Source organism: Eumetopias jubatus, unplaced genomic scaffold (assembly GCF_037043125.1).
Source record: "Eumetopias jubatus isolate StellerSeaLion01/CBP00866 unplaced genomic scaffold, mEumJub1_p1.0 scaffold_15, whole genome shotgun sequence".
NCBI classification, from domain to species: Eukaryota; Metazoa; Chordata; class Mammalia; order Carnivora; family Otariidae; genus Eumetopias; species Eumetopias jubatus.
Window position 1 is genome coordinate 93,774,231 of NW_028274821.1, and position 27,974 is coordinate 93,802,204.

Consider the following 27,974-nt stretch of genomic DNA (forward strand, 5'->3'; position numbering starts at 1 on the left):
GAGCAAGGCCTTGCCCAGCTCCTGTGGTCATGGGGGAAGGTGAGTAGGGTGGGCTGCCAGGCCGCCAGCGCTTGGGCACAGATGGTTCTCATTCCCGCTGCCTCTCTTCCGTAGGAAAAACAAACTAGCCCCAGGCCAACAGGCCCTTTTTTATCTTCTGTTTATTTTTGTTGCCATTTGCCTTTGCCTGTGGGCTGCGTTCTGCCGAGGGTCCTGCGGGGAGGCCCTGGCATGTCCCTGACCTTAGGGCAGCTTTCCTGGGGAAGTAGCCCACTTCCTGCTCCGAGTCGTCGCTGCCCTGTCGGGCCCCAGTGACTTTTTCCAGGTTCTGGAGTCCTCTGGCTGCACCAGGAAGACTGGGGCTGAGAACTGCAAGACAGAACCAGGTGAGACCCAGGTGTGCCCTGCCCCCGACAGGCAGGCGCTGCCCTTGGGGAAGCGCAGGGAGGTCCTGCAGAGCCAAGAGTGGGGGGCCGAGAGGCCCCGGACAAGCTCTCAGCCGGCAGGGCTCCCAGGCATTCCCGAGGGGAGGCTTCCGCGCTGGGCGTGGGGGGCGTGGGGGGCGTGGGGGGCGTGGGCACAGTGTCCTTCCAGGTGTTCAGAGTCATCCACATTTCACAAATAAGACCAAGGTTGGGAGGGTGAGCTGGTCACCCTAGCTTTCAGGGGTGAGAAACAGCAGGGTCGGGGGGGGGGGCTTCCTGGGCCAGGCCACGCAGGTCCCCTGGCCCCCTCAGTCCCCCCAGACCAGGGAAGTCACATGGGGGCACTTCACATGGGGGCCCAGGACGGTCGGGGCTTGCCATCAGCTCCCCAGGTGTCTCTGAAGTTGGCAGAGGGTCCTCCCCCACGGCCAGCACCCCACCGCCAGTCTGGAGAAGGGGGTGGGCATGTTGGGGCTGGAGATGAGGAAGGCAGGGGACCACCAAGGAGGGCTGGCCGCCTGCCAAATAAACGCAAGGAGGCCTCAGCCGGCCCCTCGTGTGGGGGTGGGGAGGCCGGCAGGGCTGCACTGCCACCCAGGCGCCTCGCGGGTCCCACAAAGAACCCCGGGGCTCAGCGTCCAAGCCGGCACCAGTCCCTGCCCTCATGTCCGTCCTCCGCTCCGGGAGGGGGGCTGGGAGGCAGGGGGCGCGCTCTCTCGGAGGCCCCGCCCCCCTCCCCGGGCCCGCGCGCAGGGGGGAGGGACCCGCGGCTCGGTCCGCGCCCCCTCCCCGCGCGGGCGGCGGTGACATCACGGCCACGGCGGGAGGGGCGGCGCCCCGCGCGCATCACTTCCTCGGCGCCTCCCGCGGGCGGGCGGACAGACCGACGGACGGACGGACTGACGGTGGACGGCGGACGGCGGACGGCGGACGAGGGACAGGCTCAGGGTGGCGCGAGAGCGGGGGTGTGCGCCCCCGGCCTTCGGCGACCCCGGCCCCATGGCCGGCCCGGCCCCGCCCGCCGCCGACGAGCTGCCCGGCCCGGCCCGGCGCCTCTACTCCAGGTAGGCTGGGAGGACCGGCGGGGACCGGCGGGACGCGCGGGGACCCGCGGCCGGAGGCGGGAGGCCATGAACAAAGGCTGCGGCGGGCGCGCAACGTGGCGGGGACGCTCCCTCCCTGCGGGCTGGGCTGGCGGCGGTGGACGCGCGGGGGAGGAGGGGGTGCTAGGGTCGGGGTGGGGGGTGCTGGGGTGGGGGGCGCCCAGAGTGAGGGAGGGGATGCAGAGGAAGGGGGCACCCCTGGTGGCGGGTGCGGGGGAGGAGGGGGTGCAGGGGTGGGGGCCACCAGGGGGTGGGGGCCCTAGGCCTACCGAGGCTTGTGCCCTTCTGTGTCCAGGATTAGCGGGTGGTCAGCGGGTGGTCAGGATGGTTGGCTGGGATGGGCTGCTGCTTGCTGGACCCCCCCTCAGCGCCCCCACTGCCCTGGGACAGGGGAGGGAGACCTACAGCTTCACCAGCTGCGCTCCTGACAGCTGGGCCCCCTGGCATAGCAGGTGTGTGGAGGGGGGCTGCCAGGAGCTCCCTCCCAAGCCTGGCACCACCTCCCCATTGCCATGGTCTGGGTTCTCGGGAGGCAGCCTGGCTGAAGGGACTGGGTTTCGTCATGGGTGGGGCCTTGTCCCCCATGGACCCACCATGAATCTGGGGTTCAGGGGACTGCAGGCTTGAATCCGGGTTGCAGAGCCAGCCAGCCAACTGGGGTGTGTGCCTGCCTGAAAAGGCAGCTGCCTCCGGGCAGATTCATGGATGATGCCTGCGGTCTGTGCTTTGTCAGAGATGACACCTGCACGGCATGCCCGCGTGCTGACTCGGCCTGTCGAGGGTGTCGCACACGGTGATGCCAGGTGCCCGAGCTGGGTGGGCACAAGGTCCTCCCAGGGGAATGGACTCTGCCAGGGATGCCAGGGGCCTGGCACAGTCAGCACGAGTGCCGGGCAGGGGCAAGCCTGCCTGCCTCCCGGGCGCCTGACAGGTCTCCAACTTGGATGGACATCATCATTCCTAGGACCTGGCGGCCTCCCCAGCTGCTGAGCCTTCAAGGGCCTAGCCTTGCCTAAGAGGATTCTCCAGCCCCGCTGGGCAGTGCATCAGCAGCAAACCTCTGTTGCACTCCCCACCCCCCCCCGCCGCTCCGCCCCACGTGCAGAATGAGGCCCTGGTGGCGAGTGAAAAGGAGGCCTTGCCGCTCCTCCCACCTTGGTCCCTGTGCCACTGGTGAGAGACACAGCCCCCATTGTGTGGTCCCAGGATCGAGTGCCGAGCCCCCCGGCCTGGCTCCTGGGCCCCATGTAGGGGAGGGGTGTGCGGGGGGGTTTGCTGGCAGCTGACACTGGAGGCCCGCCCTAGAGGATCCCCTTCACAGCACCCCGGTGGGAAGGACAGGAGTTGACCCGGCAGCTACCGGCTGTGTGTGTGCGCACGCGTGTGTAGGGGCTTTAGCCCTGGGAGATCCTGCACGGCTGAGCATGGGGTCCCTGTTGTGCTAGTCTGCATCCACAGGCTCAACCTGGGAGTCTGGGGTGTGGGCCGGGGCCGGGGCCCAGCAGTAACACGCCAGACAGGACCCTAGCCTGGGGGCGCTGTCCTTGGCAGGGACAGAGCTCAGAGGACAGATGCTGGGAGAGGCCCTGAGGCCAGCCTGGCCTCCTTGTAAGCTGAGAACTGAGTTGAGCTTGAAGGGGCAAGCCCAGCACGGATTTGGGGTGCGCAGCCCCAAGCCCTCCTGCAGGTCCATGAGGACACCCCGGGGGAGTTTGGGTAGATGCAGCCAGCTGTGGGCAGGGCAGTTCCCCCTCAGAACTGGCTTTTGGAGGCTGGCAGGCAGGGGTGGGAGTCGGGGAACCGTGTGTGGGAGCATCCTGGACGGACGGGGGCTGTTAGCTGGAGAGGAGGGGACCGCTTCCTCGGATCCAGCACCCTTGTGCCACGGTGGCTCGGGGCTGGAGGAAGGCATCAGACGGTCGTCCACCCCCTTGCGCTCGGGCCAGGGATGCCCACCTGTGGCAGGGCAGCCGAGGGGTGTGGGCAGCCCAGCACGTCGATGTCCCATGACAGGGTCCGTCTGGTTTGACCGCTCTGCAGATGGTTGTTTGGGGGAATCTCTGGGGCAGGCCCCGCCCACTGCCAGCAGCTCCTTTCCCGTGCCAAATTCCTGCCCGGTGACATGGGGGTCTGGGGACGTGGGCTTGGAAGGCCCATTGAGAGGGGCCTGAGCATGAGTGTGCCCATGGGCCCAACAAGTCCCCAGATGGGGCCCTGGGGAGGGGACAGGGTCGGGGAGGCAGAGCCAGATGGGGGCAGTTAATGCTCAGAACTCTGCTCTACTGTGCTGCGCGCCCCGCTCGCCTGGAGCAGGGGTTGGGGAGGGAGGGCCCGACGGCCCTGGGGGAGGAGCGTGCAGGGGATGGGCAGGTGGCCAAGAGGCCCCTGAGAAGTGGGGAGGCCCTGGGGGTTCTTCTCCCCTTCCCCTTCAGGCCAGCAGCTGGGCGCTCCTGGAGTGGGTGGTGAGCACCCCCACCGTGGGGTGACCTGGTAGAGGTGTGCCCCAAAATAAGGCGGCTGCGTAGGGGCATCCTCAGGAGCAGGACGGGCGCGCTGCCATCTCCCCGTCCCCGTGTGGCTCCTTCCACCATATCCCCAGGCACTGGCCGCGGCCGGGCATCTGGGGAGGAATGACCTGGCCCCAGGGCTCCCTAGAAACGCAACCCCCAATGCTTTCCCAAGCTAGGTGACACACATGTCCCTCCACCAGCAATTCCTGTCCCCACCATGCTCCCCACCCTATGCTGTCCAGAAATCTCCATGTGGAAGGGAGTCAGGATGGCTTTGCTTAGGCGGCAGCAGGATGGGGGTGAGCAGGGGTCCTGGAGCATCTGCTCGGTGGCCCGGACTGGGGGTGACATCCTTGGAGAGGGAGGACAGTGACTGCATTTAACAGAGAGTGGGGTGAAGGGGGACACAGCCCCCGGTTAACCATGTGGGATGGGAGCTAGGGGCCTGGCTTGGAGGCCAGCTGAAGTGGTCAGCACTGGAGGACTCCACAGAGGCTGGTGGGGGCAGGAGCCTGATGGGGAGCAGGGCAGTTTGGTCCAAGTGAGGCTGGGCTGATGGCTTCTCCTGGGATGCTGTGTTGGATGCCAAGGCCAGGCTGGAAGGGTGTGGGCATGATGTGGTGGCCAGAATAGTGAGGCTGGCCACGGGGGAGTCGATAACCACTTTATTAACCGGTAAGCCTGTGGGCGGGCGGCAGGAGCTTGGCAGACAGTATCCTGCCTCCTGGCCACTGTGGTCTGCCACTGGGAAAGCTGGGCTGGTGGGCCCTTGTGAGGAAGGGTAGGCTGTGCAGTCCCAGCATCAGGGTGGGTCCGTGCAGGGGGATGCGGCCCCACCCACCCAGGCCTCCACAGACCCATCCCAGAGGTGTGGGGTCTGAGCTCTCCTGGGAAGGTGGAGGAATACACGTCAACAGTGAAGCATCCGTTTAGCCTGGATGACAAATCCCGGGTGGGGAGGCTACCCCTCCCAGGGTAAGGGTGGTGAGGCTGCCGGGGAGCTGAGACCACAGCCCTGGGGGCCCTGCGAACTCTGTCCAGCCCAGCCCAGCCCAGAGCTCCAGGGGGGTCTTGTGCCCCGAGAGTGGAGCTCTTGGTGGCCCACGGGGTGGATAGGCCCCAGGCAGCCCTGCTGGGTGGATGTGTGGCCAGTGGGCAGGAAGGCCAGCTCCACAAACTGGCCCTGGAGTTGGTAGCCCAGGGCGGCTGCAGACCACTCCATCCCTGGTGTACGTGGGCGCATGCCAGGTGACAGGCCTGCGGAGGTGCTGTCAGGGGACAGAAGCTCCAGAATCTTCTTCACTGAGCAGGGAAGTGGGCCTGGCCAGGCTGGGTAGGTCTCAGGGAAGACAAGAGAGGGTAGCCTGCCCTTCAGGCAGGCCCTGGGAGGCAGAGTAGGGGGCCTGGGGTTGATCTGAAGGTGCAGGGTTTGGGGGTCCAGTTTGTTAATAGGAGCCAGATAAAAAGTAGGTGACCCAGGCCTGCCCTATACCTCTCAGCTGAGCTGTCCTGAGGGGTAGACGGGGGGCATCGGCCGAAGCCTCTGGGCAGGGAGGAAAGTACTCGGTCTGGACACTCTGGAGAGCAGGCAGCCTGGGACCAGACCCCCGCACCTCTGTCTTCACCTGCCTGGCCCCTCCTGTGGCCCCCCAGTGTGGGCAGGGTGTCCAGGGCTGATGCTGGCCTTGAGATCCTGTATCTGGGATGGCCTTTGCCCTGGGCCTCCCATCCTCCCTCTTGTTCTCGGGTTCCTCCATCTGCTCCAACTCCAGGTAGGTTCGGGGTCAGAGGGAACCCCAGAACTGCACCCCCTTCCTCTTCCCAGGTCCAGAGCTGCACAGCCTTGGAGCCCTCTGCCACCCCAATGCCCGTTGCTGAGCTGGGCAAGTGGCCTGGCAGAGAGAGTCTCCCCCCACCCCGACCCCCCCGGGCCCTGCCCTCCCTGCTGACGATGCTGATCCCCGGCTCTGAGCTGCCCTGATCCCTTGATCCACCTCAGTCCCCGGGAGGCCCTGTGCAGCCTGCCCAAGGACCTGGGGTCTCTTGGAGCCTAGGACACCAGAACCTTTGGCCCACCACTCTGGGGTGGGCAGAGGCAGGGGAACCACGAGGCCGGTGCCTCCCCGGGTCCAGCAGCCAAGGCGGGGCGGGTGTTGGCGGGCCAGGAGGGAGGCCTGGAGCCCCGCCATGCCGGCTGCCTCCACAGAGGGCCAGCCTGTGGCCCTGAGCTTGGCGGAGAAGGCCGTGTGCAAGGTGGTGTATGGCGCCCCCCGCCCCCGCCCCCTGCTGCTGCCCGTGGGCCTGGAGCTGTGGCTGTACGTGCAGAAGATGCGTAACCTGCAGAGGAAGAGGTGCGGTGGGCACCCCGGGCAGCTGGGAGGTGACCGGGGCAGGGGGCTGGAGGTCAAGGTGCCGTGGGAGGCGCTCGGGCTCAGCAGAGGGGGTGGGGCTCCCGGGCCGGACACCCTGCCTGTGGCCTCTCCAGCGGGTGTCCTCACGTTCCTGGGGCCTGGGTTAGACCTGCCCGTCTGTGACTCAGCAATGGCTGCGCCGGACACCCCCTCAGTGGACCCCCCAGGCCCTTCCCACACCAGAATCCTCCTTTGCCGTGGGTTCTCGGCAGGAATGCGGGGTCGGAGGCGGCCGCTCCCCCGGTCGAACCTGTCAGAGCCAGCAGGGCGAGCTCGGCTCTGGATGCGGCAGTGTCACAGACCCCAGTCCCCGGTCCTGCCAGGTCACCTGGGAGGAGAGGTCGGTCCACCGTGTTAGACGGCATGGCGCCCCGCTGGGCAAGGACAAGCAGCCTTGTTTAAGGAGCCCCGTGTGTGGCAGTGGCCGCAAGAGCGGGCTGCTGGGGTGCTCCCACAGCGTGGCATCTGGATGGCCCTTCCCAGAGGGTGGGGGGCAGGAGGCCCGAGACTCTGGACCCTGGCTCTCGGAGAGGCCCCCCGCACTCTGCTCGATTCTGGAGCAGGCAGGCCGGTGCTGGGTCCCAGAGCCCACCCTGCCCTGGAGGAGCGACCCCGATGCTGGGGAGTCGAGGCTGGGCAAGGTGGGGGGCTTCCCCAGCAGAGAGCTCGGAGCCCGTGGGGTGTCGGGCGCGGGGCTCAGCGTCTCGGGGCTCACCAGCTGCACCCCTGTCTGTTTGACGTGTGGTGTTGGAAACGTTTAAGTGCCCGTTTTCTTGACAATGCAGGGGTGAAGTGGGCGGGGCACTGTGGTTTGTATCAAGGGGGTGTTTCCTTAAATGGTTGAGAAGCACCGCCATAGACAGGTTTGTTTGTTTGTTTGTTGAGGGGAGATGTGCGTTTCCCCCGTAACTGCCGATCCCATCCTGGCTCTAACACAGCCCAGAGGGGTGGGTGCCTTGGGGCACGAGGGCCGCTTGGTGTGGACATTTTCACTTCCCTGTGGGCTTTCCACAGACCCCAGTAATCAGGGTTGGCCCTCGGCTGTGCAGAACGTGCCACCCACTTTTCCAGGGCTGCATGCAGGGTCACCTGCCGGGGTGCCCTCCAGCTTGCGGCCCCGCTCTCCCGCCCTAGGGCCGGGCAATGGCCTTGAGCCCGGAACCCATAGCGGACCAGCCGGGAGAGGGCGGAGGAGACTGAAGCTCTGAGTGGTGATGTGGCCTGCTCAGGACCCCACAGCAGGGAGGGCCAGACCCAGGGCCAGCCTGATTGAATGACTCCCACACACGAGGCCCCTCCCCCCGACAGCCATGTGCTCGGGGCAGCTCGTCCAAGGCCCAGGGGCCCTGGGGCCGCCAGTGAGCAGGGCCCAGGCTAGCAGCTGGGGGGCCCGGACCCCACCTCAGGGGGCAAGCAGGGCCCAAGGGTCAGGGGCTGCTTCTCTGATGCCCCTGGCCCAAAGGTTGGGGCAGGAGGGGCTGGTGAGCCTCCAGTGAGGGCGCTGGTGGTCACGTGGGGCCCTGGGCCCTTGGGGCTGGGCTGGGTTCACGGCCGGGGACCTGGAGCAGTTTCCCGGGGGCCGGGGTCATCCTGGGATGTGGTCCTGTCTAGTCGTCCCGTGGTAGCGCCATGGGGGTGGGGGCTGCTGCTTGTCAGGGGGCCAGCTGACCACGCCTCAGCTCTCAGGGCTGGCTGACCCTTGGCTCGGACGCAGCCATGCCTCCCCCAAGAATGGGCGGCGAGGACAGAGGATGCCTGAGCCCGCAGTCCCCCACGGAGACCTTGGAGGGCAGGGGTGCACTCTAGGATGAGGGAGGGGTCAGGTCCTGCCCGTGTGGCCTTGGCCAGCTCTCCGAACCTCTCTAAGCCTCGGTTGTCCTTGGTGAGGCTCAGGGCCCACGGCTGCTCTGGAAGGAGGATGTGGCACCGGGCCCAGGGGTGGCCCTCACCCAGGCGCCTGAGATTTCTCGGGAGGCTGTGTTTGGAGCTTGGCCCCTGTGGCCTGAGGGTCTTGCTGTGGTCACAGACTCACACCTTTGCCGGGGGCTCCTGAGCCGTGGTAGTGAGGGGCGGGCAGTGAGGTTTGGGCATAGGTGAGGCACACAGGTGTGCCAGCCTCAGATGGCACACCAGCGGACCCGGCACCTGTGTCTGGGCACCGTGCGCACAGGCGTGGCGTGGGTCACCGCCGTCCCGGGGCCTCGCGGTCCTCATGACGATGGGGTGGGGAGCATGCGTCCCCTGCGTGACTGCATGAGGGGCAGGCTGTGACTTTTCTCCCCTCGCCCAGGATGGAGGCCTCGTGCCTGGAGCTCGCCCTGGAGGGGGAGCGTCTCTGCAAGGCCGGGGACTTCAAGGCGGGCGCGGCCTTCTTCGAGGCCGCGGTGCAGGTGGGCACTGAGGACCTGAAGACGCTGAGTGCCATCTACAGCCAACTGGGCAATGCCTACTTCTACCTGAAGGAGTACGCCCGGGCGCTGGAATACCACCGGCATGACCTGCTGCTGGCCCGGTGAGCGTGGCCGCCCTGCCTCAGCGAGCTCAGCTCCAAGGGACCCGAGCGGGTGCCATGGACCTGGGAGAAGGCCTGTGGTCTGTCTGTCCGTGTGTGGGCGTGGCTGTGGCCTGCTATCCCGAGCGTGTCCGTGCGCGTGGGCCTGCCTCTGGGACTGGGTGGGGGGGGCGACCACCTGTGCTTCTGAGGGTCTCCACTCCCCTCTGGCCTCCAGGCCTTGGCTCAAGCTGCTTGCTCTCACCCCCGAACACCCTCCCTTGCTTGTCCCCCACCCCTGCTCCTCCTTCACGTTGCAGTCACCACTCCGAGGCCCCGGGGGCCCCCTGAGAGGGAGTGGAGCTTCTTGGGGCTCCCGCCAGCCGTGCCCACAGGCCCTTCTCCGGCCGGCGAGCCCCAGACGGTGTCCCCAGCACCCAGACAGCTTGTTGAAACTTATTCACATGGCCGGGTCCCCCCCTCCTCCCTGGCTCTCCCAGTCTCCATCCGGGCGCCTCCCCAGACCTGGAGACCTGCAGGCTGGGCCCCGCAGAGAAGTGACCCCAGCTGGGCTCCCTGCCCAGGGGGCTGCCTGAGGGGGCCCTGCCCGCCAGCCTCAGGACCCCTGCCCAGCACTGCCCCACTCAGCCCAGGGCTGGTCCTGCCAGGCCAACCCCACCCTTGCCCAGGCTCCCTGCTGAGTGCAGCATCCTGAACCTGGCCCTCAGCCTGGCCGCTCACTGCTCCCTGCCCTCCAGGACCATCGGTGACCGCATGGGGGAGGCCAAGGCCAGCGGGAACCTGGGCAACACACTCAAGGTCCTGGGCCGCTTTGATGAGGCTGTCGTCTGCTGCCAGCGGCACCTGGACATCGCCCAGGAGCAGGGGGACAAGGTCGGTCAGCGTCTCGCTGGGGGGCGGGCGCCCCCAACCTATGGCCCCATGCTGTTCCCCGTGGGAGGCAAATGGGAGGGTGGCCCACCCCAGCTGCCCAAGCTAGAGTCCCTAGCCCCCCCATCTTCCGTGTCAGCCCTTCCTCTTACTGACCCCCCCGCTCTGGGCTCCAGAGGTACACTGGGTGGCGTGGCAGCCAGGGATGGAACAGCTGTGGGCCCAGGCCTGTGCGGACACTTGACTGCCCTGCTCTGTGACCTCCCTCCGTGACCCTGTGGGGTCAGCACAGACAAGGAAATAGGATGACTCTCCCCTGGTCACAGCTCAGGGGGGCCAGGCCCGGCTGGGAGCCCCTTCCTCCCTGCCCGGGCAGCAGAGACGAGAGGGTGCCCGCACCAGGCGTGGCCGCACCTCCCCTGCTGAGTCAGTCACTCGGGGTGTCCTCGGAGAGCGGCCATCACCTGCGAGCCCCCCCAGGTCCTTGCCTCGGGGGCCACAGGGACCGGGGCCAGTGAGCTCCTCGGGGGCCAGGTCTGCAGAGGGTCCCCCAACCTCGGTGCCACCCCCAGGTCGGGGAGGCGAGGGCGCTGTACAACATCGGCAATGTGTACCACGCCAAGGGCAAGCAGCTGTCGTGGACCGCCACGCAGGACCCCGGGCACCTGCCGCCCGATGTCCGGGAGCCGCTGCGCAGAGCCTCCGAGTTCTATGAGTGAGTGGGGCGGGCCACGGTGTGTCCACGCGTTCCGTAGCACTTCCTGAGCCCCTGCTGCCGGCCACGGGGTGGGGCAGTCGCCCCAGGCACAGAGCGCCCACATCTGGGCCATCAGCTCTCCTTCCCCACCCCCAACCTGCACCTGCCCTCAGCGTCTGGTGGGGTCCCCCAGGCCCCCGGCGTCCCCCACACATCAGTCATCCACAGCAGCGTGGAGAAGCCAGCGTGGTGCTAGAAAACATTCAGCTGCAAGAAGGCCAGGGACGTCGGGCTGAGCGTCTGTTTGTGGGAGCCTCCTGGGGCAGGCGAGCCCCTGACTGAGCCTCGGAGCGCAACGGCACCCGCTGGGGCACACTCTTTCTGGGAGGAGCCGAGCGGAGGCCGCCGGCTCATCACCCTCTAGCCTGGGTGGGTGGGTGGTGGGTCATGGGGCCCCTGCTTCCCGCGCACTGAGAGGGACATGGCTCAGACAGATGCGACCCCCAGGAGGAATCTGTCCCTGGTGAAGGAGCTGGGCGACCGGGCGGCCCAGGGCAGGGCCTATGGCAACCTAGGCAACACCCACTACCTGCTGGGGAGCTTCATGGAGGCCACGGCCTTCCACAAGGAGGTGAGTGCCGTGGGGCTCCCCAGCCTTCTTGCTTGGTCTGTGCTTGGTGCGGGTTCCCGGGCTGCCCTCTCTGCACACGCAGACGTTGGGCTGGCTGCCCTGGGCGGGGGGGCTGCGTCTGCCATCCACCTCGGTCCTGGGGCTGCTCTGTGACCACCCAGGTCTCGGGTCTGTGTCCTCAGCGCCTGGCCATTGCTAAGGAATTTGGAGACAAGGCGGCCGAGAGGAGGGCCTACAGCAACCTGGGGAACGCCCACATCTTCCTGGGGCGCTTTGACGTGGCCGCCGAGTACTACAAGTAGGCAGGCCTGCCCGCGCGCCCCCAGCCGCCCAGCCCAGCCCGGGGGAGGGGGGCCCACCTGGGCACCAGCCTAAGGTCAGAGGTGAGCCTGACCTCCCAGCCTCCCCAGGGGCCAGGTGGGGGGGGGGTCTGGGCCACCCCAGAAGGGCAGACTGACAAAGCCCATGTTCTGGGACTGCCAGGGACAAGAAGAACTACCATGCCCTTCGCTCGGTAAGTGCCGGCAGAAGCTGCCGTGTGCCGGGGACACAGCTGGTCTTGGCCGAGGACCTCCCAGGGCCAGCCGTTGGGGAACCCCAGGGCTGTCTTTGTTCTCCACGATGGCTCTGGGGTGCTGATATAATCGCTCTTGTGTGGACTCAGAGGGTGAAGACCACGTGGGCTCTTGGGCGTCCCTGGCTTGTGCTGGGATGCTCTGTGAGCCGTCTGCGTCCTGGCCTGAGTCGCAGAGACTGGGTCACCAGCCCCGGGTCCTGTGCTGAGCCCTGACACCCTGAGTCAGGACCCCGAGCTGGGGTATGCTGTCCTCCGGTCCTCTGTGGAGACGCCTGTGGGACCCTGGGGCTGAGGTCACTGAGCAGGTGGACTGCATCGCCATCGCCCACTGTCCACCCCTCAGATGGGGGCCCCCCAGAAAAGGGGGTGCTGGAAATCCTCCTCCTTGGGGCTGACCCTCTGCCCTCTCTGCAGGAAGACGCTGCAGCTGTCCCGGCAGCTCAAGGACCAGGCGGTGGAGGCGCAGGCCTGCTACAGCCTGGGCAACACGTACACGCTGCTGCAAGACTATGAACGCGCGGCCGAGTACCACCTGCGCCACCTGCTCATCGCCCAGGAGCTGGCTGACAGGTGCGCGTGGCGAGGACACAGGGACGCGCAGGGTCCGGCCTGGACCTGGGGGCTCCAGACGGTCCTCGTGGCCTGAGCCGCAAGCTGCTCCCAGCAAGGCCCCGCCCTGCCCCTGACCGCCGAGAGACTCTGTGCAGGGCAGCCCACCTGGCCTCGGCCTCCCTCCGCTGCGGGGTCACGCCGTCCACTAAGTGGGACCAGGAGAGACTGGGTGGGCGCTGGGCCGGCCACTTGTGGCGACCCTGGGGATGGGCTGGCCGGGGGTCGGGCCCCCGTCACCAGGTCCGTGCACCTCTCGCGGGGTGTGGGGCGGAGCGGGCTGCCCACGGGCCAACCTGTCGGGAGGCTCGAAGTGGCCAGCCCTTTTGCTCTCGTGGGTGAGACGCTTTGGAACCAGATGATGATGGCTGTGGATCATTGAGCGCGCAGAGCCCCTGGGCCTGCACTTGAGTGATTACATTTACATCTTGTGGTTTTTTTCACCTTAATTACAAGATTAATGATCTGAGGGACCCGCCCCCAAGGGTGGAGGGAGTCACGGGGGCCGGGGGCGGGGGGCGGGGGGGGGGAGCCTCAGCCAGTAGGGGGCGAGCAAGGCCCTGCCAGGAGCTCCAGGCCCGCCCACTGCGCTCCTGTCAGGATGGGCCGGACGACCCGGAGGTTGGTGGGCAGGCTGGCGGGCCGCGGGCTGCACGTGTGAACTCAGTTTCCCGCCCTGGCAGAGTGGGCGAGGGCCGGGCATGCTGGAGTTTGGGGAACGCCTACGTGTCCATGGGGAGCCCGGCACAGGCCCTGACTTTCGCCAAGAAACACCTGGAGATCTCCCAGGAGGTGAGCTCGGCCTGCCCTGCGGCCAGTCCCCAGCCGCTGCCTTCGCTGGCCTGGGAGGCCCCCAGGCGCTGCCCAGCCCACCTGAGACCAGCCAGGTGCCTCTGTGCCCTCTGGCTCCTCCCTGGACGCTCCTCCATCCCTTCTAGGGTGTCGTGCGCTGGGTGTGCCTTCAGAGGCCCTGTGGCGGCTTATCTGCTGTAGCCAGGGGGTGGGGGAGGGGAGCAGGGGGTCTGTTTTCCACCCGTAGAGCGTCAGCACTGCCTGTGCGCGGGCCCATGACGAGGTCCTGTGTCCCCCGAGGGAACCCGGCCAGGCCAAGGTGGAAATGACCTGCCACGGGCAGCCCAGGGCCACAAAGGCATGGCCGCCCCTGGGCTTTCCCCCCTGGAGCCCCCCAGCTGGACACCTTCCTGGGGATGGTAGGCAGGGTCTTCAAGGGCCGGTCCACCCAGGACCCTCCTACTACGGTCAGGTTGTCCCGGGTGGCCTCCAGCCTCCCAGTTCCTAGCCTGTCCCCTTCCTATACCTCGGGGTCCCGTCCTCCTTTGGCCCCAGTGACGTCACATCCCCCCGGCACACGCCCAGCACACTCCCAGACCCACCGGAGCCCCATGCCTGTTGTGGGCAAGACCCATAGGAACCCAGGTGGTGGGGCAACGGGGACGCTTGGGTCAGGAGAGCCCCCCAGCAGGGCCGGCCCCCACGGCCCCCTGAGCAGAGGCGGGAGCACGCCAGTGGCCCCAGGGCTCCATTCGAGGTCCGGCTGTGGCCTCCCACCATTCGGCTTGTTCTTGGGTGGTGCCCTCACTCCTCTGCAGCAGGCTCCTCCTTTTGAGCCTCTGCTCTGAGCTGGAGGCCTGGACGGGGCCGGAGGGGTGCATGGGAGGCTCCAGGGACTGAGAAAAGGCTGAGTCTGGGGCAGGCCCCCCGCCTTTGGGAGTGGCACAGGGCTGGCTGCCTGAGGCCCCAGGCGTTCCGGGCGTGTGAGGGGGGCTGCCTGGGGCCCATGTGGCCACCCTTACCCAGGGACAAACACCCAGACTCCATCCTTGAGGCATAGTGAGGCCTGGTTCCCTTGGAGGCCCAGGGCTCAGGGCCAGTCTGCCGGAGCCTCCCAGCCCACCTGCCCACTAACCTGGCCCTGCTTGGCTGTAGATCGGCGACCGCAACGGGGAGCTCACAGCCCGCATGAACGTGGCGCAGCTGCAGCTGGTGCTGGGCCGGCTGACCAGCCCCGCGGCCACAGAGAAGCCGGACCTGGCTGGTTACGAGGCCCAAGGTGAGCTCCCAGGCTGGGTGGGCAGGGGTGTGGCAGGAGGGCCACCTGGGGTGCTTGGGCTTCTGGGGGCAGTTTACCAGGACGTGGCCTCTGCCCCCAAGCAGGAGAATGTCGGACAGAGCTGCCCAGTAAGGGTGGTCCGTCCCTGGGGGTGTCTGCATCGGCACCGCTGCTCGGCCCTGCTCCAGAGCGCCCAGTAGGGGTGAGAGGTGACCGGGTGTCCAGGGTGCTCAGGACACAGACGGAGGGGCCCTGTTTCCCCGGGTCAAGTCAGGAGTCAGGAGATTGGAAAGCAGGGGGAGAAAAGTGTTCAGGGGCAGAGACAGTGTGGACAAAGGCGTGGCCTGAACGTGAGGCCTGCAGGCCTGTCCTTCCTGGTGTCTGGGGCAGCGAGGGCCTGTCGTCACCCTGAGCCCCCCTGGTTTATCACCTGGTGACACCATGGCCGACAAGGAGGACGAGGAGAGGGCGCGCACTGCCCCTGTCTCGGTGCTCCACACGCTCCGGGCCAAGGGCTGGGCTGGGGGACCGGAGGGGGAGGCCGCGTCAGCCAAGAGGCGGAGGAGAGCAGTGTTCGGGGTGCTAAGCAGGTGAGGCCCGGGATGAGCCAAGGCAGCTGTAATGACCTCATTCACGGGCTGCCGGTCGCCCCATACAGGTCAACACTGTTAGGCGCACAGGGGCACGCAGGAACAGAATGTTCCTTGCAAAGCAAATGGATAAAAAGTAGGGGGTCCAGGGAGGGGGGGCCACCCTGAGCTGGCTTCCCAAGTGGCTGTAGGTGGGTGTGGGGCAGGCTCTGAGCAGGGAGCTAGCTGCCCCCTCCCTACCTGCACGCACCCCAACTTGTGGTTCTTGAGTTTTGGGGGAGTCTGGCCCCAGTCCCCTCGTGGCCGTGTCCCCGGGGGTGCCTGCCCTGCCCCAGCCTCCAGAGCTTCAGGCCTGCTGAGGAGAAGGCCGGGGGAGGCTCCAGGTTGTGGTGGAGGGGCTGCCGCGTTTCCCTGCCTAATGCCGGGGGTTTCTGAGCCTGGCCTGTCCCGGGAAATGGGGGGCACGCGTTGCTCCCACTCGGGGTGAGCACAGGAGTGAAGGTGCAAAGCCCTCTGGGACCCCCAGGCACCCTGTTTTGGGGTGCTGTGGCTGAAGGGGGTGGGGTGGAGGAGGGCTCCCCCTTCACCCCCCTACCCTGCCCCAGGATGTGTCAGACAGTGTCGACCCTTTGGGTGGGGTTTTTCTGAGGGTGGGCAGCTCTGCTTGGAGCCCCTGGCCCTGGAGGCCCCCTCTGAGGAAGCCAGCAGCAAGTGGGGGCAAGGCTGGGCCGGGCTTCTGGAAAGGCTCCCACGGGGGCGCAGCCAGCCCCAGGTTCTCCTGCCATTTTCCCTCTTTTCTGAGCTGGGGAAAGGCGGGGCACATCACGGGTGAACGGCTGGGCTGTGCTGGGAACAAGGCAGCTTCTGTCCTCCCCAGGCCGGCTCTGCTGCCCTGCCCCGTGCCCAGACCCTTCCCAGCCAGGGCCCCTGGAAGCCCCCTCCCCCGGCTGCCGGCGCTACACGGGCCGATCTCCAGAGCTGCCCGCTCAGGCCATGGAGGCAGGTGTGGGGGTCCTGGGCCGCTCTGGGGGCCTTCAGGCCCTGCAGTGCTCCTGCTGCAGGAGGGCGGACACCCTGAGTCTGGGCAGCCCTGGAGGAGACCCCTGCTCAGGTGAGCCTGGCAGGGGCAGGGCCTTGTGGAGGGGGCACCACAGGGCTCTCCTGCAGGGGCAGGATCACTCGCTCTCTGATTCCATGAATGCGCACGGAGCCTGGGTGGCAGCCTGGCCCAGTTTCCAGAACTGACCCTTTGGGGTAGGGATGGGGCACGTGTGTGTACAGCCTGTCAGTTTGTGGGGGGTGCTGAAGGGGGCCGGGGGAGTGCCAGTTTGTGGGTTAACTTTACCAGCCTTGCAGCCCCCATCCCAACAGAGACCCCAGAACGAGTCTGGGTGGACGTGGGCCCCTCCCTGCCACTGCTGCCTGGGCCTGGGTCAGTCCCCCAAGGTCTCCTGCTGTGCCATGCCCCTGCCCTCTCTGGTGAGGGGCCCAGGGTGGATGGGTTTGTCAGATGGAGGTCCCACTACACCCACCTGGGACGCGGAAGCATGATCAGTTCATAAGCGGATGGAGCCAGCCCTGAGCCCTGGGGAGCTGGGCCTGGCTATCTTCTGTCCCACAGGGTATGGGCCGTCCATGGACACTGTGTGTGGCCTCCGTAGCGGACTGGGATGTACAGAGTGAATGTCTGAGCCACAGTTTCGGCTTCTGGCTCTGGCTAGAAGCCACAGTTTTGGCTTCGCCCAGTCCTGGCTAGCTGACCCCGTGATTTGACCCAGCTGTGCCCCATGGTCCTGGCCTGGGAACTGGGTCCACTGTTGTCCTGAGGATAGTGCCTGGCAGGGATGAGGGCGCTCCCTGGGGAGGGCTGAAGATGTGGGCGCCTCCCTGTCCCGCTGCGCACTCAGCACGCGGCCTGCAGCCCATTTGCAGGCCAGGCCCCTGTGACACGCAGCTGAAGACAGGGCCCCCGGGGGTCCCAGCTGTCCTCACGTCTGTCCCTTCTCTGGCTGCTCCTGGCTCGACCTTCCGGGGCTTGCCAAGTGGGCCTGACCCTGGCTCTGCCCCTCCAGGCCCTGTGACTGTGGCTGGAGGTCTCTTTTCTTGAGCCCCGGTACCCAGAGTCTTGGGAGGGCAGCCGGGCGTGACGGTACCTGGGGAGCCACAGGCAGGGCCCCACGTAATAAACAGGAAACTGCCTGCTCATCATCAGGCGGTGAGACTGGCCAAGGCGGACAGAGGAGACGAGTGTGTGGCAAACAGTAGTGAACGGATAACACGCTACAGGTGTTGGGGAAGAAGGAAGAGCCGTGAGGCTGGGTGTGAGTGTGCGTGGGCCGTGTGGGGCCGCCGTCTCCGTCAGCTCGGGCTGCAGAACGGAGCACCGCAGAACAGGCGGCTTAAAAATACGGGTATTTACTTCCGATGCTTCTGGAGGCTGGAGGTGAGAGAGCAGGGAGTCAGCAGGGTGGGGTCTGGGGTTGGAGGGAGCTCTGTGGTGTTTTCTTATAGGGGCACCCACCCCAACACTGGGGCCACCCTCATGACCTCGACTCAACCCTGATCACTTTTCAAGGCCCCGCTTCCTAACGTTATCACGTTGCAGTGTGGGTCTTCGACATGGAACGTAGGGACACAAACATTTGGTCCATAGCAGTGACATCTGAGCAAAGACTTGGAAGGGGAGGAGGGAGTGAGCCTGAACTTAAATGGAGGACAGCCGTGCAAAGGTCCTGGGGCCTGGGTAAGCCTGGCTGGGAGGAGCAATGCAGGGGCGGGGGGGTGGCTGGGAGGAGCAATGCAGGGGCGGGGGGGGGGGGCTCCTGTTCTGTGTAAGTCCCTCCCCATGCCAGGGGGCCCCTGCAGGGTGAACAGAGGAAGAAGATCTAACTCAGGCCCTGCGGGCATCTCTCTGGCCCCACCCCAGCATGGACAGGGGGCAAAGGGAGCAGGGAGGCTGGCAAGGTGCTGCTCGGATCCCAGCAAGATGAGAAGGGGTCAGATTTTGGGTCTGTTTTGAAGGTGGAGCTGCTGGGATTTGGGAAGAGATTGAAGGCAGGAAGGAGCTGGGGGACACAGCCAAGCAGTTAGAAAGCGGGTTTGCCCGCCTCAGTGGGACAAGCTGCACACGGGAGGGGCACATCGCGAGCCTGATAGGGCAGAAATGGACGATGACGAGGGTGCTGGTCAGACTCAGGCGGGAGTGGGTGGTGCTCAGGGAAGTTTCCAGACCTTGCCCTCTGGGGTGGGAGGGACGGGAAGTGCGCTAGCTCCAGCCTGAATGCCCCAGTGAGGGCAGCCCGCTCTCCAGACAGAGGGTGCATTTAGCTCAGGGGGCCATGAGGGGGCCCGCCCCAGAGCCGGGCACAAGCTGGGTCTCAGAGGGGCCTTTCAGCCTCCACCGCGGCCTGGGCCTGACTGTCCAGCCAGGCAGGGCCCAGCAGACAAGGTGGGGACATCGAATCAGGACCCCGGGTATCAGGGAGCAGCCAAGGAAGGGGCGGTCAGCCGGCCCGTGGCGGGAGATGGAACCAGCTTGTTGCTGGCTGTGGTGAGTAAAGGGGCCACGCACAGTGGCCTGCCCGTCCTGACAGGGCCACTCGGCTGTCCCCGGAACCAAGGTGCTCCTCCATTACTGCCCCAGCCGGGCGCCGCCCCCAGGCACCAGTCGGTGCGGGACGGATCCTACTGTTTCTTCAGAGCTGCCCTTCTCCAGTCCGGGGGGGGCTGGACGGTGCCGGGGTGGGTGCCCTTATGAGGAAACAAGCAGAGGGGAGCCCCCTCTGGGCCTGCTCCAGCTCATTCGGCCGCACAACACGGGGCCAGGCTGCGTGCTCAGAGACGGCGCTCCCTGGCTTGGCACCTGGGCAATGCTTGCTGGCCAGGGGCTGTGTGCAGGGGGCCGGGGCAGGCTTGGCACTAACCATGGCAGCTGAAGGGATGGGGGAGGGGCGGCGGACAGCCCCAGATCCTGGGCCCAGGAAGCCACTGGCCGCCGTCTCCTGGTCAGGCTGCTGCAGCTGTCCCCTCCCTGGATTCCCGGGACAGCCACCACCGACGCCCTCCTCCGAGGACCACCGCTTTTCCACCCAAGGCCTCTAGAGAGTGGGGAACAGGGTGTGGCTTCCTCAGAACCCGGAGGCCAGGACAGGGAGAAGGGCTGGACACCTGCCCCGCTCGTAGGAAGCCCTGGGCGTTTGGTTTGGGCTGGCCTGAAGGACGCCCTGAACCAGCCCCTCTCCCTCCGGAGACCGTGTCTCGGGCAGCGGGCATGGGCCCAGGGTGGGGTCGGGGTGCCATGCTGAGGGCTCGCTGCCGCTCTCTGCTGTGGGTGTCACACGTGGAGCTCAGCGCTGTGCTGGGGTGGCCACGGAGGGCCGCGTTCCTCGCCATGCAGCCCGCAGGCGTCCACAGCACACCAGGCCCTGTAAGATGCTTCCCACGCGTGTTCCCTCTGCATTGCTGGTGACAGGCCCACGGGTCCGGTCTGACTGGTCACTGAGCTTGAGGAAGGGTAGTGGGTCCAGGGTCCGGTGCTGCCAAGACAGGACCCCTGGAGCATCCGCCCACACCAGAGGCCTCGTTCGCTCTACCTGCCGCGTTTCCTTGCCTCGCACAGCCCCCCCTTTGCGCAAGGGCCCCTGGGGCACCCAGTGGGTGTGCAGCTGGAGGGGCGCTCGGCAGTGGGAGGACCTGGGCTGCCCATGTGCGTGTAGGTTGAGGGGTGAACAGAGTGCCACGGATCAGGGTCTGAGGCCCCATCTGCATGGAGGTAGGAAGGGCATTCCAGGAGAGGACTGCACAGGGGCCGGTGGGGAGGCCCCAGGCACGGGCAGGAGCTCAGACACTGGGCCTGTGGGGAGTTCCAAGGCCAGATCCCGCCCAGGCCCTAGAGGGTCTGCCCCGCTTCCACGCCTGACTACTTGTGCAGCCGGGGGGTGTAAGGCCATGCAGACACCGCGTCTGTCTCCATCGGGGACCATGAGATGGGAAGTTCCCCTGCCAGCCCCCAGAGTGCAGGCTGACAGCCTGACCCTTCCCGGAGAGCCCTGGCCCGGGCCAGCCCACCACTCGGCCAGGGGTCAGTGCCAGACTGACCGGGCCTGCTGTCTTCCAGGTGCCAGGCCCAAGAGGACACAGAGGCTGAGTGCAGAGACCTGGGGCCTGCTGAGGCTCCCCCTGGAGCGGGTGAGTGGGGCTCAGGGCGGGCGGCTGGGGCCCCTGGGGCCGGAGGGGCAGCCGCCTGCCGTTAGAAGCGGAGCGCGGCAGCGGGTTCCGGAGGCTGGTGCAGTGCTGGCCAAGCTGCCCCTGCCCACCCCGGCTCTTGTCTGTACCCATCCCCACCACGGGAGACCAACGTGCCCTCTGCAGCCTGAGACGCTGGGCCAGCCATCGGCCCCCAGAGAGGCCCCCACAAGGCCCTGTCCCCTCCCACTTCATCCCGGGGTCCTACCAGCTGTGTCCTTACACAGTGCAGACCCCCAAGTCCCCAGTGTGCTGGCGGCCCCCACTCCTGTCTGCTCCCTGCCCACTCAGACTCTGCCCCGGGGGGAGCAGCTAGGCCTCGGCAAACCCCAGCCAACTGGAAGCTGGGCAGGATAGGGCTCCAGGCCCACTCTCTACCTGCCAGAGGTGGGTGCTGTGTAGCCCTGGGGGAGTGAGCTAACCTCTCTGAGCCTCTGGGTCCTCCAGTGGGGCTGGGTTCAGTCGGGGGATCTGTTGGGGAACAAGGCTCAGGGCTGCCGTGGTCACTCATTGCTCAGCGTGGGGCCAGCCGTCTAGCTCCCAGCCCCTCCAGCACCCTGCCCTGCCTCTCCTCCCCACCCAGGCCCTCACCTCCTCCTGCCCCGACCCCTGAGTGCCTAGCTGTGTGTCTGTCGACAGGGCCCTGCATCCGCCAGCCCCCCTTAGGGTCCTGCGCCAGGGAGCTGACAGCCTCGCCCATGCCTGGCCTTCCTCCCCTCCCCAGGAGCAGAATGGAGACAGCCACCAGGTGGGGGAGTGGCGGGGGCCAGGCAGGGACGTGCTCCCTCTCCCCATGAGGAGCAGGAAGTACCAGGAGGGGCTGGAGGCTGCTGAGAGGCCCCGAGAGGGCAGCCACTCCCCGCTGGACAGCGCGGACGTCCGGGTGCAGGTGCCTCGCACGGTAGGCGACTTCTCGGGTGCCATCCTGTGCAGCAGCCCTGGGCCGGGCCGGGCCCCCCACCCCCCGGGGGCAGAGGCCATGGCCGTGTGCCGCCCCCAGTCCTGAGCGCAGGGCATTCGGTGCAGAGACAGCATGCCACCAGTTGCATCCGGCCTTGGCAAGGCCCAGGCACGGAGAAACTGGACCGGAGGCCTCGCCGATGGGGTTCTGTAGCACAGCCTCAGGGGGGCGCAGGCCCTTGGGCCCGGCCGGCAGCCCTGTCCGGGTACACAGCATTCAGAGGTGGACGGACAGCCGGGGAGCTGGGGGAGGGAGGGATGGGCTGGGGGTCGGATTCAGACCGGTGGGACAGAGCAACGGGGGTCTCCGGCTCCTGGCAGGTTGTCCCCCTGCGGAAGCTGGCCAGGGTTTGGGAGGCCCAGCCAAGCCCAGGTTCAGAGGTCAGCCTAGAATCCCCCTTCCCCCCCATGCAGAACACCTGGGTCCAAATCTCTGGGAATTAGTCTAAAAACAGTTTCCTCTGAGGGCTTAATGAGCACCTTCCCAGCCTTTGAGGAGCGTGGGCGCCGTGCTGGGTATTCTTAGCCCCAGATGTCTGCTGTGCACCCATCTTTCCCACGAGCCTAGGAGGGCCTCTGCCAACCCCATTTGGCCCCGGCACGGCCCTCCAGCCTGCCAGCCAGGGTCAGTGTCCGGGCAGTGAGAGGTGACGAGAGGCCGCAGGAGAGTGGGGCTACCGCCCACACTGTGTGTTTGGGGCCCCCAGCCCTCAGGGCAGGGCCCTTGCCACCATCACACGGGGCTTTGGGGCCTGAGAAGGTGTGGCTGGGTGAGGTCGAGGGCCCCGGGAGCTCCTCCTGGGGCAGGACATGGGGAGTGGGGCTGGGTTTGCCCCAAAGGTCGGGGTCCACCCAGAAAGTGCCTGGTAGGGGAGGGTCCCAGATGCCAGGGAACCACAGCAGGCTTTGGAACAGGAAGGCCTTTTCCACGTGGTAACCTGGCCCTAGCCGCCTTGGCGGCGGGGGGTGGGGGGGGGTGTGCCTTCTGCCAAATGTGAATGGTAGCCAATGCTCAGGCTTCCACACGTCATGCCTTTACAGCAGTCCCAAGAGGGGAAACTGAGGCACAGGGCAGTGGAGAAGGTGGCCTGAGGGCACCCAGCTTGGAATGGTGGAGCTGGGGTTCCAAGGCCGGGGTTAGCTCCTGGAGCCCCAGCTCTGCTCCTCGGAGATGTAGCAGGGCTCCGGGCCATGGGGTCGCCTTTGGAGGAAATTCCTATGGCAGAGTGCCAAGGCTGGCCACAGCTGGAGGCCTGGACCCCAGTGGCAGACTGGTCCCCCTGCCCTGAAGACATTGGCCCAGCTCCCTGCTGTCAGAACTGTGGGCTGGCCCTCCTCCCAGGGCTCTGAGCTCCCTGTAGGAGCGGGACCCAGAGTGCCCTGGGGGCTCCACATCCCCATCCCATCCTCGCCTCCTGCTGAGGCTCCTAGCCAGTTCCCCCAACACCCCAGGGTCGGCCCCCACTGGGCCCCCAGCCAGCCTGAGGAGGGTTGTCCTGGGGGCCGGCCAGAGGCCGAGGCTCCACAGACCGCCCAGTGCCTGGAAGGGACCCCGTGGTGAACGGCAGGGGCGGGGAGGGTGCCGTGGGCAGTGGTGGCCCCTGGGGCCGCTGTGTGGGGAGTGGCTGCACGACCCGTGCCCGTGGGAGAGGCCAGCATCCTTCTGGCTTCTTGGGGGGCTGTGGCGGCCCCGGTCTCGGGAGTCGGGGCTGAAGAAAGAGGCCGCTTCTCCTGGGCTGACCCAGCTTTGGAAGGAAGCCGGGCCCCTGTCAGCAGGAACAGTGCTCCCCAGACAGGTTCCATCGCCCTCGCCCCTCTGGCCTGACCACCCGTGGGCCGGAGCAGGAGCCCTCTGCGCTGGAAATAGTCTCTGAATGTTTACAGAGCGTGTGCGTGCGCGTCTGTGCCTCGTGCATGAGTGTGCGCCCGCCGGAGCGAGGGAGTGCAGTGGGGGGGGCCGGGGCGGGGATGGCGCCCCCCCCCGGGGGGGCCTATTTAAGCGCTGAGATGACAGGGACGGCACAGACGCCACACGGCCGGGCTCGGGGACAGTGAGTGGTGCGCAGTACCTGGCCCCTGCTGCTGGAGGGGAGCTGCGGATCCAGCGTGAGTGTGGGGCCCCGGGCGTGGGGAGGCTCGGGGAGCACTCGGGCCGTGTGAAGCTGGATGGGGCGGGGGGTGGGGCGGAGCAGAGCTGTCCTCCTGGGGCTGTCAGGGTGGGCTCCAGCACCTCTGCTCCAGCCCAGCTGTCTCCCCCAGGCAGGCAGGGGTGCGAGGAGTTGGCGAGACCCAGGGCTGGAAGTCCTGCAGGCCAGAAGGAGCCCGAGTCAGGGGGCAAAGGAGAGTCTGGGACCCAGGGTGGCAGCCTACACGAGGGGAGCAGGGCCTCACCCTGCACACCTGTGGCCTCAGCCCCACATCCCCCCCAAACGAGGGGAGCCCCAGCCCTTCACAGGTGGCCCAGACAGCTCTGCTCTGGGGCCCTCTCTGCCCCACCCCAGCTACAGGGGTGATGAGGCCAGGAGAAGCTTCTGGGCAAACAGCACCTACTTCAGCTCCTTGAGCCCCGAGCTCAGCCCAGGGGAGGCTGGAAGAGTGTGGGTGCCCATGTGTCTAGAGAAGAGGAGCCCCAGGGCCACACCTTTTCCAGGAGGGGCCCTGGCTCCATTCACTGGCCCACAGTCCACCTGGGGTCCCCTGCAGGGGGTGGTGCTGTGCTCACCCCCACCCTTGGCTGAGCCTAGGGCCCCAAGGGACCCGTGAACAGACCTTGACCTTCTGGGGAGGCACCTGCACAGCCCCCACCAGGGCAGGGCTGATGCGCAGCCCGGAGCACCCCGCCAAGTGCAGCCCCCACCCCCACCAGGGCCCGTTTGCACTCAGCACCAGCTTTCAGTTTGCTCCGGGCTCCGCAGGACAGCAGAGCCCTGAGTTGGGGGGATCCTGAACTACCCCAGCCTTGGCTCTGGGCCTGCCCTGGGGGGACAGGGGTGGGGTCTCTGTCCTCCGAGCTGCCAGCTGCTGGCCCAGCTCATGGCACGGGCTGTGTCGGGACCACCCACTCAGCTGCCCCTTCCTGGGTCACTCTTGGCCTTCGGGGACCGTGCCGCCCTGGGGGCCTAGGCTGGGCCTGTCTGGGGGGGGTCCCCAGCCTGCCCCTTGCTTCCTTGTGGCCTTGGAGGTGTGCAGGCTCCCTTGCCCCAGTATCCACCTCTGCAGCGGGCTGGTAAGGGGTCGTCAGGAGATCTGGGACCTAGCCAGCAGAGAGGTGGACAGGCCAGGGCTGGGCAGGGGGCACTGGCATCAGAGGGGAGGTGAAGGTGGCCTCTGGAAGCTGCCCCATCCACCAGTCAGCCCTCAGGGCCCTGGACCAGACGTGGTGAGGCTGGTGGGGGGACCAGCCGTGGCCCTGCCCTCCAGCCTCCCCTCCTATGGATGTGTAAACTGAGGCCCAGAGGGGGAGTGTGTTTGCCAGTTGGGACTCAGCCAGGTCCAGTGGCCTGGTCTCCCACTTCCCATTCCCCCCTCCCTCTGAGAACCACCGTCCCCTCCCATGATGGTCCCATCAGTGGGGTTTGCCTAGACCTAGCAGGTGGCCCCTGGGTCAGCCCTCACCACCACCCAGGCTGCACACTGATGGCATCTCCCAGAGTCTCTGTGCTCCCAGTGTGTCCAGGCTCTGCCCCCCAGCCACCCAGAGCAGACCCTGGGCACCTCAGCCAGCATGCAGAGGGAGAGGCTGGGGGATGTTGGCACCTTCTCTTTAGCCTGAACACCCCACACCCGGGGTCCTGGCCGCCACACATCTGTCCTCTGGGCCTGCCCACGGGTCTGGCCCCCAAACCCCAGAAGAGGTGGGACTAGGGTAGAACAGAGGAGCCCTCACCTCCCCCAACTGTGGCTCCTTGCCTTTGGCGATATGACTTGACTTTGCTGGCCCCGGATCCCTCACCACCACTTGCCAGGGCCCTGGCACAGACCACTGTAATACGTAAAACGGGCAGCAGGGCTTCCTGCCTACAGGGTCTAGTCACGCACTCACTACTGGTTGATTTGTCCATTTGGCAGACACCGGTGAGTGCTGTGGTGGGTGCCTGGGCCCCAGAAGGGCAGGCCCAGGTGGAGCTCATGGCAGCGGCTGACACAAGTGTGTGACAGAGTCCCATGGGGCAGGGGCTGGGGGGTGCGGGGCGCAGGGACGCTGCTGGGAAGCGGGCTGGGCGGGGAGCATTCCAGGGTAGCAGGGTGTGGGAGGACAGTGGAGGCCTGGACAGGGCTGATGCTGGGAGAAGGCTGGGCAGGGGGGGGCGAGGGTCCTGACCTCATCCCCGGCTGAGCAGCTCCCTCAGTGGGGTCCGGGGTCGAGGGCCTGGTGACCAGAGCCGCGCCACTGTGGCTGGGCCAGAGCCGGTGCCGACTGCTGCTGCCCACCCACTCCCCCAGAGCATCCCTCGGGCCCCATCCTCTGACGAAGAGTGCTTCTTTGACCTGCTGAGCAAGTTCCAGAGCAGCCGAATGGACGACCAGCGCTGTCCCCTGGAGGAGGGCCAGCCCGGGGCCGCCGAGGCCACAGCTGCCCCCACCCCAGAGGAGAGGGTCGGTGAGTATCCCCTGTGGAGCTCTTGTCCTTGGCTCGCTCCCTCCCTGCCCTGCACAGTGCCCCTGGGAGCCCTTGCTTCTGGGGGGCGGGGCACACCAGCTGCAGAAGTGCCCCCTGTCACCACCTCGTCCCCCGCCTCGCCCAAAGCTGCATCCTGGGAAGCATGTCATCACCCCCGCCCTCCAGAACATACCGTATCAGGGTGCATGGCGGGCTCGGGGCAGGCGGGGGAAGCCAGGCCTTCCTCCCGTCACCGAGCAGTCCCTGGGGGTGCGCGTGGGGCCTGCAACAGGGACAACCTTGGGCAGCTGGGGTCTGGGGCCAGCAGAGACTCCCCTGGGACTCCCATGCCCCTGGGCAGCGTGGAGGGCGGGGCTGGACTCGGCCTGACCCAGCCCGTGGGGGGCCCCCTCCCTCGACCTTGCCCCCACAGCCCAGCCCTCGCTGACGGCATCCCCGCAGACCGAGGAGCTCCTGGACCTCATTGCCAGCTCCCAGGGCCGCCGGCTGGACGACCAGCGGGCCAGCGTGGGCAGCCTGCCCGGGCTGCGTGTCACCCACAGCAACCTGGGCCGTCTGCGCGGGGACGGAGACCCACAGGAGCCGGGGGACGAGTTCTTCAACATGCTCATCAAGTGCCAGGTGGGCCTGCAGCTGGGGAGGCTGGGGGCTCTCACCGCGCCCCCCCCCCGTGCCCACCCCTGCCCCGAGGCGGCTGGTGGAGGCTCCTCACGCCCGTGGCGGCCCCTGGCCCGTCCGTCTCAGGCTGGCTCCGCCGGTGCCCCCAGGTGCTCAGACCTGAGGCCCCTTCCTGGGCGCCCCCTCCCGGAAGCCCTCCTCGTCGGGCAGGAGCTCCAGCAGGGGGGCTCCGTCGGGGTGGGGTCCGGCCCCCTGCCCCCCCAGGCAGGGCAAGACGGCAGAGGGGTTCAGGGACCCCGTGAAAGGCTGCAGGAGAAGCCGTGGCCTGGCTCACACGGGACGGTGCAGTTTCCAGGTGTGACCTTTATTCCCACAGAGCAGAGGAAAGCGCGGCCCTGGGCGAGTCTGAAAAGCCTCAAAACCAGCCCCTGGAGAGAACCCCCGAGCCCCTGGCCCATATGCCCGCACGCTCCAGCAGCTGCACCAGCTCCCAGCCCTCTGCTCCAGACCCTGCTCGGAAGCCCAAAGGCGCCCCCGGCCCCCTGGCCTGATGGCCTGATGGGGGCCCTGGGGAGCTCCGCGCCTCAGGCTCAGGGAGCTGCGGCTCCCAGTCCTGCCCCCGGGGCTCCTGAACACATCTCCGTCAGGTGGTGTTGGGCACAGTACGGAAGGCCGGCCAGCAGCCCCGTGCCCCGGGCCCGCTCACCCGGTGCCTGGCGGTTACTCAGCCCTCCCTCCCGGGGTGGCCTGCGCAGAGGCTCCGAGCACTGCCCGCGGAGCTGATCTTACCGGTAGTTGCAGGGAGAGCGGCTCGCTGGCCAGCAGCCCCTGCCTGGGTGTCATCCCTGAGACCACTGGGCCCACGTGCTAGGCCGGCCCTCCAAGGCGGGGGAGGCCCAAAGCTGCCCACCCACGTGTCTGTGTCCGCCCAGTCCTCCAGGATCGATGACCAGCGCTGCCCGCCTCCTGACGTGCTGCCCCGCGGCCCCACCATGCCTGACGAGGACTTCTTCAGCCTCATCCAGAGGGTGCAGGCCAAGCGGATGGATGAGCAGCGGGTGGACCTCGCCGGGAGCCCCGAGCAGGAGGTGGGCGGGAGCCCCGAGCCCCGGCAGCCGTGCCAGTCTGGTGCCAGCTAAGATCCTGCAGCCACAGCCAGGCTGGCCCCAGCCCTACTCGCGGCCTCGGGGCCGGGGGGCACACCGTCCTCTGTGACGCCCACGGCCCCGCGAGAAGCCCATTCCTCTGGAGGCCATGGCTGACTGCAGACCCTCTGGCCCTTCCCACTGTGGCAGATGCTGGGCACACCGCCCCCACGCTGTCCCCCTCCCAGGGTGGCAGGCTCAGGCTTTGGCTGCCCCGGCGGGTGGGCATGCCTCTGTCCTGGACCAGCTCTCAGGTGGGACATGGCTTTCTGCAGGCCTGCCCGGCCCGGCCTTCTCCCCGCCCCCTCCCCGCCCCCTCCCCGCCCCAGGTCCAGCCTGCAGCTTGTTGGTCCAGACCCTCCATGGCCTCTCCCTGCCCC

At 67.3% G+C, this 27,974-nt stretch overlaps 1 protein-coding gene across 3 annotated transcripts; it reads left to right on the forward strand.

Annotated features, from left to right (window-relative positions):
• Positions 1 to 27,887, forward strand: GPSM1 (G protein signaling modulator 1). 3 transcript variants are annotated; one of them, XM_088019146.1, is made up of 15 exons: positions 1 to 39; positions 313 to 386; positions 8,740 to 8,961; positions 9,699 to 9,834; positions 10,404 to 10,546; positions 11,036 to 11,159; positions 11,342 to 11,457; positions 12,151 to 12,306; positions 13,029 to 13,137; positions 14,293 to 14,416; positions 20,123 to 20,193; positions 20,975 to 21,151; positions 25,654 to 25,810; positions 26,244 to 26,452; positions 27,382 to 27,887. In XM_088019146.1, exons 3-15 carry the CDS (start codon positions 8,741 to 8,743, stop codon positions 27,586 to 27,588), a joined length of 1,950 nt encoding a protein of 649 aa, XP_087875272.1. In that variant the 5' UTR covers positions 1 to 39; positions 313 to 386; position 8,740; the 3' UTR covers positions 27,589 to 27,887. The 3 variants fall into 3 exon arrangements, with proteins under 3 accessions (XP_087875272.1, XP_087875271.1, XP_087875273.1); XM_088019145.1 differs by lacking the exons at positions 1 to 39; positions 313 to 386 and adding an exon at positions 1,296 to 1,489; XM_088019147.1 differs by lacking the exons at positions 1 to 39; positions 313 to 386; positions 20,975 to 21,151 and adding an exon at positions 1,296 to 1,489.
• The last annotated feature ends 87 nt before the right edge of the window (positions 27,888 to 27,974 follow it).